The sequence below is a fragment of the Trypanosoma theileri genome (assembly GCF_002087225.1).
Source record: "Trypanosoma theileri isolate Edinburgh chromosome Unknown TM35_Tth_25_V1, whole genome shotgun sequence".
In the NCBI taxonomy this organism is placed as follows: Eukaryota; Euglenozoa; class Kinetoplastea; order Trypanosomatida; family Trypanosomatidae; genus Trypanosoma; species Trypanosoma theileri.
Window position 1 is genome coordinate 233,392 of NW_021639867.1, and position 10,966 is coordinate 244,357.

General features: G+C 39.2%; 6 protein-coding genes across 6 annotated transcripts; all 6 read right to left on the minus strand.

The window, feature by feature from the left end:
- Positions 1-79: 79 nt before the first annotated feature.
- On the minus strand, positions 80-1,447 carry TM35_000251770 (citrate transporter; the record flags this gene model as incomplete). Its single annotated transcript, XM_029027768.1, has 1 exon — positions 80-1,447. The coding sequence occupies one exon, from the start codon at positions 1,445-1,447 to the stop codon at positions 80-82; it is 1,368 nt and encodes a 455-aa protein (XP_028880947.1).
- Positions 1,448-1,852: 405 nt separating this feature from the next.
- On the minus strand, positions 1,853-2,728 carry TM35_000251780 (uncharacterized protein; the record flags this gene model as incomplete). Its single annotated transcript, XM_029027769.1, has 1 exon — positions 1,853-2,728. The coding sequence occupies one exon, from the start codon at positions 2,726-2,728 to the stop codon at positions 1,853-1,855; it is 876 nt and encodes a 291-aa protein (XP_028880948.1).
- A 751-nt stretch (positions 2,729-3,479) lies between these two features.
- On the minus strand, positions 3,480-4,439 carry TM35_000251790 (uncharacterized protein; the record flags this gene model as incomplete). Its single annotated transcript, XM_029027770.1, has 1 exon — positions 3,480-4,439. The coding sequence occupies one exon, from the start codon at positions 4,437-4,439 to the stop codon at positions 3,480-3,482; it is 960 nt and encodes a 319-aa protein (XP_028880949.1).
- A 400-nt stretch (positions 4,440-4,839) lies between these two features.
- Positions 4,840-6,162, minus strand: TM35_000251800 (uncharacterized protein; the record flags this gene model as incomplete). Its single annotated transcript, XM_029027771.1, has 1 exon — positions 4,840-6,162. One exon carries the CDS (start codon positions 6,160-6,162, stop codon positions 4,840-4,842), a length of 1,323 nt encoding a protein of 440 aa, XP_028880950.1.
- A 461-nt stretch (positions 6,163-6,623) lies between these two features.
- On the minus strand, positions 6,624-7,538 carry TM35_000251810 (uncharacterized protein; the record flags this gene model as incomplete). Its single annotated transcript, XM_029027772.1, has 1 exon — positions 6,624-7,538. The coding sequence occupies one exon, from the start codon at positions 7,536-7,538 to the stop codon at positions 6,624-6,626; it is 915 nt and encodes a 304-aa protein (XP_028880951.1).
- Positions 7,539-8,448: 910 nt separating this feature from the next.
- Positions 8,449-10,719, minus strand: TM35_000251820 (plectin-like protein; the record flags this gene model as incomplete). The annotated part of the gene is made up of 1 exon (XM_029027773.1): positions 8,449-10,719. The coding sequence occupies one exon, from the start codon at positions 10,717-10,719 to the stop codon at positions 8,449-8,451; it is 2,271 nt and encodes a 756-aa protein (XP_028880952.1).
- Between the last annotated feature and the right edge of the window lie 247 nt (positions 10,720-10,966).

Genomic DNA, 10,966 nt, shown 5'->3' on the forward strand with positions numbered 1-10,966 from the left:
AACAACAATAATAAAAAGAATCACATCCACACACCCCTCCACCTTTTTTGTCTTCCCCACTTCACATCTCTGTGTATAGTTAAACACAACTGTTGCCCAACACAGCCCGTCTAATAACAGGAAAGACGGTGAATGTTAAGGCGACGTGAGCCCCAACGTGTACACTCCGCGCCACAACACCAGCGTAAAAGCCGGCCAATCCACGCTCACGGTAAATCGCCTGATAACATCCAAAACAACTCCTGTGTAGTGAATTCCTCTTGTTTATACTTTTATTATTATTATTATTATTATTATTATTATTATTATTATTATTATTATTATGAAGGGTATGTGGGAGTACCATACCCGACTGCAGGTGTGTCTTCACAACATCCACCGGCTGCGTCACCACAACAGAAACAACACCCGCACAAAAGCCGGCAATTCCATTCCAAAGTGGACTCCGCCGCCTCTCTTCACACTGCCACGATAAAGACTTCACAAACTCACCACTATTATTATTATTATTATTATTATTATTATTATTATGGATAGAATGAATAGAGGGAATCCCCACAGCGGGACCATAACAAAATACATCCATACAAAGCTTCTGTACAGGGAATCGCAAAGCTTGATTAAGTCCCTGCTTTAACATAGTAGTACCAACACCACTGTAGAAAGTACGACGCAAACCATTCTCATGCAGCATTAATTGAACCGCACGTATAGTACTGAGAGAACTGTAATGAGGAGACGGCCGTTTGGCATCTTGAATTAAACGCGTCTTCACACTCTCCGCAGGGGCTACCGCACATACAGCCTCTACACAACCTGCAAAAAACCCACACACACTTAAGATGGATAAACTCAATCCTGCAGTATGACTTTTTTTTTCCTTCGCTATTTTTCTGTGTTTTATCGTATCCACATTCGTAGCCCCATCCGTAGTAGAAGTAATATTGCGGTTGTGAATAGTATTACTAGTAGTATTAGTAGTATTAGTTAAGAAGGTTGCGGCCGTCTCTGTGGCCCACTCATACGCCGACCATCGAGATGCCTGTTTGGGAATAGAACCCAAAAGTACCGGCGTAAAGCCACGATAAAGACCCATCGGACTATGATTCCGCACAGTTGTACACACACAGTCCCACATTCCTCTATACACACGCGGCTGTGCAGCCATTGAAGAAGAAGTAGTAGTAGTAGTAGTAGTAGTAGTAGTAGTAGTAGAAGAAGAAAATGATACACCATGTGAAAGCTGCTGTAATTGCAGATTCGTCTTGACGTACTCTATTGGATATGTGCAGAAGGCCTCAATACCACCCGTTAATGCCCCCGCAATAAATGACCAAAAGACAATATGTTGATCATTTGGTAAGAGTTCCTGTTTCTTCTGCTGCTGCTGTGGGAATGGATGAATAGATGGTATAGTGGAAGAGGTGCCAACAGCTACAGTGGCCATCTTGCAAATGCGCTGCAAGTGTGAGTGTCCACTATGTGAGACTTGACTTTCTTTTCTATATAGATAAATAGAAAAAAATAATAAAAAAATAAGAAAAAAAAAAAAAACAGGGTTTTAAGGAAAGAATATAAAAAGAAAGTAGAAAAAAAAAAAAAGAAAAATGCAATATCATTATACACACACACATACGTACATATATATACAAGCAAATGGAAAAATAAATAGCAGCAATAAAAATGGAAGAAAAAAAACGGATTAAAGGAAGAGTATGGATAATAGAGAAATATATCCAAACTACAGTACTCCCTTCAGGTACCAAAGCTAGACCTATTCTCACCTGAAATATATATTCGATGCGGTCAAAAACAAACAATCGCACACACTCACACACAGAAAAGAATCTTCTCATGGGAACTGTGGAAAAACTGCCCCTCCAATACTACCAACATTACCGCTACTGTTATTGTTATTATTACTATTACTATTACCGGTAATGGGGCCTCCTGTACCCCCTTTACCAACATGAAGAAAATTACAATACGGCCCGCGTCTGCAGCCTTCTCGTGTATTAAAGAAGGCACATACTTTTCCATACATTGCATTGTTCACATGACGCTCATTACGACGAATCTGTGATAGTCTATAATCCTCTGAGGATGATGTAGCGGTTGGTGGGAGTATTGGCGTGCCTAACACAGAGGATGTTGAATTCTGTTGTTGTTGTTGACCATACATGGTACCTTCCATTGTAGGAGGACTCGAAGATACTTCCGGAGAAGAAAACTTCTTGGCAGCGGGATCTGCTGCATTATTATTATTAATAATATTACTGTTATTAGTATTAGTATATGGCCTTGTACCTGAAATAGGTGTTCCTGTGGCATCTCTTGTATATCCATCTGCATGTATAGAAGGACCACTGCTATTACTATTACTATTAGACCCTGCTGTATTACGTGGGTGTGTCGTCACTGTGATGAGATCAAGTGCCGATGGATCTGCGCACTGCACACCGCAGTGTCCATTCATTGCAAAATAAAAATCCATCACGGCTTGATGAGCCACATGCGGTGGTGGCCGCAGTGAGAGAAGATTAGGTGCCGTGACGGACTGCAGTTGATCTGCAGATAGTGGTTGATACGGTGAGGTCTGCAGTTTCCGCACAAGACAGACCGCCGATGGGGCCGCGTGCTCCACCACGTAATTAATCTTCACAGCACCGGAGGAATGACTGTTCGCCGTACTCACACGAGAGGATGGGGAATTGGTGGTTGTCGTCATTTGCAGAAAAAAAAAAAAATAAATAAATATATATAAATATATATTTGTTGACTGTTGAGATTTGGTAATAATGGTGGTGATGGTGATGGGGTGGGGGGAAAAGTATACGTGACAAATAACAAAACAAAACAAAAAATGCAAACACGTTAAAGTATATAGAAGCATACGAATAAGTAAATCATAAAAAAAAAAAAAAAACTCTCGCTCTTCATATCTTTTTTCTCTTTCTCTCCTTCTCACAGTAAGTATATATATATATATTTATCTGTTTTCTGTACGACCGCCTGCATTGGGATATTTATATCTCCGTCTCTTCTTCTTTTTTCTCTCTCTCTCTCTCTCTCTCTCTCTCTCTTGGATTCGCAACCATTATTTATAACGCAAACAAACAAACAAATTGTTCTCATGATAAGAAATCATCTTCTGCAAAGAGTCGCCCACATAAATAACGTCAAATTATTCATTTATTTCCTGCCCAATACATGAACATATATATTGCACCTATAATGGCAATAAAAAGCATTCATATCAATAAGAAGTTAACAGAGAAATAATAATGAAAACATAATAAAGCACAAAACAAAACAAAACAAAAAAAAACAAGCAATATACGAATAGCACAAATGCACTGAAATATACTCTCTCTCTCTCTCACTTTCCTTTTCTTTTATGTATTTCACATTCCCTTTTTTTTTTTTCTTCTCATTTTCCTGTTTCTTCATTATGAAGAATAAAAATAACCTCCTCACACTTACCTTACATGAGGAGTTCTACTCCTACTATTCTTTTTCTTTCCTCCTCCTCCTCTTACTCCTTCCCCTTCTTCATCCTCCTCCTCATCATCATTGCCATGCCTATGTTGACTATTCCTTCCACTTTGACGAGATGTAAAGAGGACTGTATTTCCCTTTGCATGATAAATCGCCGCTTCTTCAGGTGGTAATGCCATAAAATCCCGTGGAGTCCGTTGTGGATAACGTCTAAGAAATGTCATCATTCCCATAAGTTCAGACATTGCCCACGCCTCTCGTTGTTTGTGTGGTTGTTTCTCTCCACCAACATCCTCCTCCTCCCCCGACTGTGGTGTATACAAGACGGTGCTGTTTTTATTTTCTACAACAGGGGCGAAGTCGCCAGCGAGGCAGAGGTGTTCTCCAATAAATTTCATAAGTCTATATCGATGATGTGGATGGACCGTTACTTTGCCTGTGTGTGGACACGGTAGAAGTAAAACTGGACAAGCGTTGTCAGTGATATCTTGCAGTAAAACACCAGGCTGACCAAATAATTCTCGTGGATAAATAAATGGTGTGTTGGCAGGAACACGAGTGGGTTTTTCGTTAATGTGGATCATAAAGAAAGATTCCCTAGATGAATGAAAATCATCCGTGAGTTCATTTTGCTGAGGCAATAATGATGCTCCTCCTCCTGCTCCTGTTGCTGCTGCTGATGATGTGGGTAATAACGATTCAGTATTATTATTATTATTATTATTATTATTATTATTATTATTATTATTATTAGTAGGAGGATGAACTGATGGAGTGTTTTCTCTAGAGTTCACATCCTCCTCTTCACAGAGTGGAGCTGTTTCCACAGACTGGGATTTAGAATTCTCCCCAATATCACTCCTAGTACTGCCGGTGGATTCACGTTTTCGCTTTCGCGTACCTGTCGTTGTTGTTGACGTCGTCGTTGTCTTTCTAACCATTTTTTCCTACCAACCCTTTTCTCTCACTAAGTATATAATAATAATAATAGTAATAAAGATATCAATATGTGAACACCTTTGAGGAAAGTCCCTGTTCACCTTCCCCAGGAAAACACTTGAAATTTGAAATATGAGACCATAACGACAAGAAAGAATAACGTAACGGATAACATCAGAAACAGATGGGAGAGGTAGGCTATATACGTATATATACATATATATGTGTATAAAAAAAAAATTATAAAATATTTTAAGTAAGAAAAACACTATTACCGTACAACAACAACAACAAAAAAAAAAACTATTATGTTTACTCCATACCCATAATAACATTACGTTATCAACAGACACACACACTTTCTCTCTCTTTCTCTCAGCATATCTATAGCTATATCTTTATTTAAATACCTCCCTCACCGCGTAGTGTCGTATGCAAATTACTATCTGGTGATGACAATAACTCATCATCATCATCCCCCTCTTCTCGCCATTCATACGTCGGAGCACTTCCATTAACACTCCCTCTACTGCTGCTTCTCTGGGCCGCAGTCCACAACGGCACCACATCTGGCACCCCACCACTATGATGATGATGATAATGATGATAATAATGAGAGTGATGATGATGATGAGATGGATGTTGAGATGAATGATGATGATGAGATGAGTGACGGGATTGATAATAATGATGATGATGATGATGATGAACCATCGGTCGTGATCCCAGCCGTACAGTTCGTCTTCCCTCAGGCACCACATCTACACTTTCATTATCATCATCATCCTCATCATCCATATCATTTCCTCCACCTTCTCTTTCTCTTTCACCCTCTTCTTCTTCTTCCGCCTCTTCATCCCCAAACCCACCATAATTAAGTCTATCCAATGGAATACTGGAACTCCCACGTGGTCCACTTCCATAATTGTAATGACTACCGCTGGAGGCTTCTCTATATCGTCTTTGCCGCGGAGACCAGGAAGGACGTCCTTCTATAAATACACTCCCACGACCTCCTCCACCTCCACCAGTATTAGTAGTATTAGTAGTACTTACATCCTCATCCTCATCTGCAAAATCTGCAAGTCCCCAACTTCCACGTGCGTGTTCTGCTGTCATGGATCTCGTATTTGCTGTTCCCTGCAAATCGGTATATCGACCCGCACGATACGCCATATCTGCAGATGTTGCCGTCCCCGCCGCCACCGCCGCAGCTGCAGGAGACATGGATGGTAAAACTCTATCACGACGTAAATGTATATACGGCGGTGAGGTGCGATGTCCTGCAGTTCCACGCATATCACTTCGCTCCGAATGACGTGGTGGTCTTGTACGGGAATGACCAACAGAGGCGGGAGATGTTCGTCGTGGTAATCGATAAGTTGTTCGTGGTTGTAAAATAGGAATATCATAATGATATCGTAAGAGAGCATTACAACTGGCTTCATAATATGCCATTAACAAAGCAGGATGATCTAACGGTGAATAGGATGGTGGGGCAGCTGTAGTACTATTATTATTATTATTAGCACCAGCAGCTGTAGGAGATCTCATACCACGATTAACAGCAGATTGAGTTTGCCTTCGCTGTTCTTCTTCTTCTAATTGATGTTGTTGATGTTGATTGTAGTAAGTGGCATCTGTGCCACCATCATCAGTACGCAATGCCGCCGGGTTACTCCACGCCTGTCGCACAAGCGCCGTGAAGAGTCCCTCAGTTATCATTTCTAATAGAAATACAATATTATTGTTTTTTTTTTTTTTTACTAACGGATGATATTAGAGGGATTTAAAAAGGATACTTAAATACCGTTCTAATACACAAGAGAAAAATTAAAAAGAAAAAAAAAATAAAAAATCTTATATACACATAAAAAAAGGAAGAAAAAAAGGGAATAAATGCATTTTAACACTGTCATGTTGTTAATTTCTCCCTTTCCTCTTTTTTTCTTTTTCTTTTGCTTCTTCTCGTTTTCGTTTTCTCAATGATTCCTTACGTTATAATGTTAAAAAGTAATATATATCCTCCTCTTCAGATACACCATCACACACCATCACACAGACAAACAGAGACACACGCATGTACACAAATAATAACACCGGATATCAACTACACACACATACACATATATATATATATATATATATAAACAGAGAGACAGAGAGAAATCTTCATATCATCATCTTCACACCTTGCTCGTTACGCGGAACTTTGGATGGCCTTTACACAATGCCAATCCTACCGCCGTACCCACAACTGTTGGCTGCCAATCAAAGTACATAATACACACAGCCCCAACCCAACAGGCATACCGCACCCAACCATTGAAACTGTTAAGAATTTGAATAGGTGTAAATCCCTGATGTAAGTACTGCATAACAAACAATGCGGCCACAATATCCCATGGACCAAACTGTTTTTCCTTAGTATTGTTTGCCACGTAATTTCCAAGCCAAATAACAAAACCAGAAATAACAGCTGTAGCCCCGCAGTAAATCATTAAACCACGAGACCCAATCGTTGGGAGTACACTGTGGCACATGGTGTGTAGAAGCATCATTGCAAAGGTCATGGAGAGAAAGTTATTCATTAATAAGGAATGTAATCCCCATGCAAGTGGGGCAAAACTGGCATCAATACCCCAATTATCCAACCACCACTTCTCCTCCACATTACTGCCTGTACTACAAAGACAGAAGACTGTAAAGAGAATAAAATTAAGCGCATTAGCGCTATTGTAGATATCAGGAAAACGAACATAATCTTCTTTTAATCCTTGCAAATGTCCACGAAACCCTTTAGGAGGCGCCTTCTTTCCATCCTTCTCACCATTCTGTTGTTGTTGTTGTTTTTCTTCTTGTTGTTCATTTGTAGATTCGCCTGTACTTTGATCCTTTGCGCTATCCCCACGCACACGCATAAAACGTCGCTGTGTCTCTAATGTTGAGATGAGAAATGCCGACTTGCTGTGAAATAAACGCGTTGGCACGTGCAGGGCGTATCCAACAGGCCGCATTGCCACTCGTCCATGCCGGCGAATAAGTGCCTCACGTTGAAATGTTAACAGACCCGCACTGAGAGAACAGCGTAGACGTAACATCACTTAATCCCTTTTTTTTTTCTTTTTTCTTTTTTTTTAATTTATTTATTGGGTTGATTTGTTTGGTTTTTTTTTTTTCGTTTTCTTTTCCTTCTTTTTTTTTCCTGGGTTGTTATTTTTTTTTTATTTATTTCCGTACTTTTGTCTTTCCAGTATAGAGATAATGCGTTGTTTAACTCTTTCACCTTTTTTTTTCTTCTTTTTTTTTTTCTTTTTTATATCTTTCTGTGGTGGTACCAAAGTATCTTGTATAAGAAATATATATATATATGTATATATGTATACAAAATACTTTTCTAGATGTACTTAATTGTATTGACTTTTAGTTAAGTGGCAATGTGTATGTGTGTGTGCTTCTCTACAGTGCCCCACTGACAATTCCACACAGAGAATAGGCAACCACGAAGAAAAAAAAAAATATGAAAAGAAAAATAGAAAATTATCCAAATATACAGGAAAACATAGATGAGAATACATACATACATACATGAGATACAGAAAGAGAGAGAGAGATAGTTATAAAATAAAAAATGGGTGTTTATTTCTGATTTTTTTTATATAGAGTCAGTTTGACAGAAAACAAAGTACAACGAATCATAATGGAGGGAAGAACGATAGATACAATTACACACAAATACAGAAAGAGAGAAAAAAAAAAATAATTGTGAAGAAACCCTCTAAAAAATGAAGCAAAAAAGAAACAAATAAAAAATAAAAGGTATTTACAAGGTCTCTCTTCTACACTTTTTTTTTTTTGAGAAAAAAACCCCATTTTTTTTTTTTTCTCCCTCTTTCCTTCCAACTAGGATATAGAATCTAAATACACGTAGAATACAGAAAAAAAAAAACAAACAAACAAACAAACCCACACACATACACATACAGTAGAAGCCATACATTACTATTCTACTTAATCAAATACACCAGCAAGAGGATCAAAGGTTCCATTTACAGAAGAATGAGCACCTGGCGTATTTCGCACAACAGCACTCTGATTAAGTCCAGCAAATACACCTGGACTTCGAAATGCACGTACCGATGATCCTTCCATTCTTCCTTCTCCAATAGTATTAGTAGTATTGATATTAGTTGTATTTGTTTTCTCATTTGTTCTTGTATTTATTGTCGATGGCACACCAGGACGTACAGGTGTGGATTGACTGGCATTATCCCCAACAAAGTGCGGTACAACCACTACTCTCGCCGTATCTATATTGGTATGATGACTCTTCACAGGATCTATTTGTTTTGCCTCACATTGACGGAGTCGTGATTTAATTTCCATCACATCTTCTAGTAACATCCGTTGTTGTTTTCCTAATATGTGCGGTGTGAGTCCCACTTCCTCCGCTGTATGTAAATTATGTTGAATCTCCTGCAATTGCAGACACAATCCTTTGAAATCTGCCCGGAGTACACTCACACGTTGATCTAAACTTGCCATTGTAGAAGATGGAGCCACCGCTGCTTGCATCGCCTCACGCAATGTTAATTGTTGTTCTTCCAATAACTTCACCGCGGCATCTATGCGTTCAATATCTTGTCGAATCTCTGCTAACAACTCCTGTTCAGATAAGCGCACATACCGTTGTACTTCCTCTTCCACCTGTTGTTGTAATCGCACGGTTGTATCACTTGTGAAGATCCGCACACGTCGTACTTCATCCCCAATGCGTTTCTGCACGGTTTCTTCCATATATTTAGTGAATTGCTGCTGTTGCTCTGCACGATCTTCCATCGTGTGTTGTAATCGACGGAGATCTGCCTGTGTCTCGTGTACAATACGTTGAAGATGATCATTTCCGGTTGATAAAGCCTGTGAAGTGACTTCCTGCACTTGTTGGGCCGCTGTTAACTGCCGCGTATTCATTTCACGTTGGAGACGTCTAATCGTTTCTTCCATCTGTTCAACTGCCAATCGTAATTCCTCTTGTTGTTTATGAACCGCCAGACGTAATTCATCCCGCAATCGATCATATGATGCTGAGAGGGTTTCCAGTCGTTGTTTTTCGGTTTGTTGCATCATTTCACTCTGCCGTTCACAGACACGATGAACTTCTGCGGTCATTTCTGTATGTAAACGATGCCGTTCAGCCGCCAACTGTTTCTCCTGCCGAGCCAAAGCCGTCGTTTGCTGCATCTCCAGATGAGCGACTTGAGATTGCAGGAGACTCTTTTGTTCCTCCGCAATCGATTGGAGTTCCGCCTCTTGTCGTTGAATTGTATTTACACAACTGTGAACACGTGTGCCAAGGCGTTGTTGTTGATCCATTACTTTTTCAATCTCCACAACGCAGCGAACGAGATCTTGTCGGAGAACATCAATATCTATACGAAGTGTACGTACATCTAAGGTCCCATGTACACCAGAGGAGGGAGAACTCACAAGACCTCCTCTATTATTATTCCCACTAATAATAGTAGAATGAAAAGGAGAAGCCTGTTGCTTATTAGAATCTAAACCATTTTTTGATTTCTCTTCTTGTTGCTGTTGTTGTTGTTCACGAAGAAGTTGTCTAACGTGTGTCTCTACCATACTTCCAATATTCTCCTCAATGGTATCTAACTTTGGTTGTGCAGAGTTTTGCCATAATGTTTGTTGATATTCTAATTGTGTAATCCGCTTTTGTAGTTGGTGTATGAGATCTATATTATCTGTTGAGGAATAGAGTTTATTATTATCTCTTTGTGGACTATTATGATATGGACTTACTACATTAAACAAATTCCTCCGTTCTTCTTCTTGTTGTTGATCATAATTATCTTTTGGTAATATCCCTACAGCATAGATGGAGTTTTCTACTCGAGAGCGTAAAGCCACCACTTCCTTTTCTAGCGCATTAAAATGAACTTCATGTAATTCTAATTTCTTTTTCTGTGCTGTTGATACTGCTAAAGCTTCTGCGGCAACATGTAATACTTCCTCCAGCTGGCGCCTCGTAACTCCTTTCATATTATTATTATTATTATTATTATTATTATTATTATTATTATTATTTCTATTCTCTTCCTTATGTGAGGGGGTGGATGTGGATTCTCCAACTAGGCATTTCTGTTGAAGTTCATCCATGCGTTCTGTGAGGGCCGCGCGGGTGTTGTCGACTTCTTGCATGGCGACCATAATGGCCCGCTCCATCGCGGCTGCCCGCTGCTCAACAGACTCCACACGGCGTTCTAACATTAACTACAGAGAGAGAGAGAGAGAGAGGTGCTTATTATTTGTTAGGATATGATGTATATATTTATCTAAATGAATACCTTTTTCTTTTGTTTTCTTGTATTCTTCCTTTCAGTGTGACTATACGTATATATATAATATGTGAGAGAAAGAGAATGTGTCCTTTATGTTATGTTTCTGTCCCTTGTGTCAATCACACATCTATAATATATTTTGTTTAAGGTACAAATAATATATATATATATATATA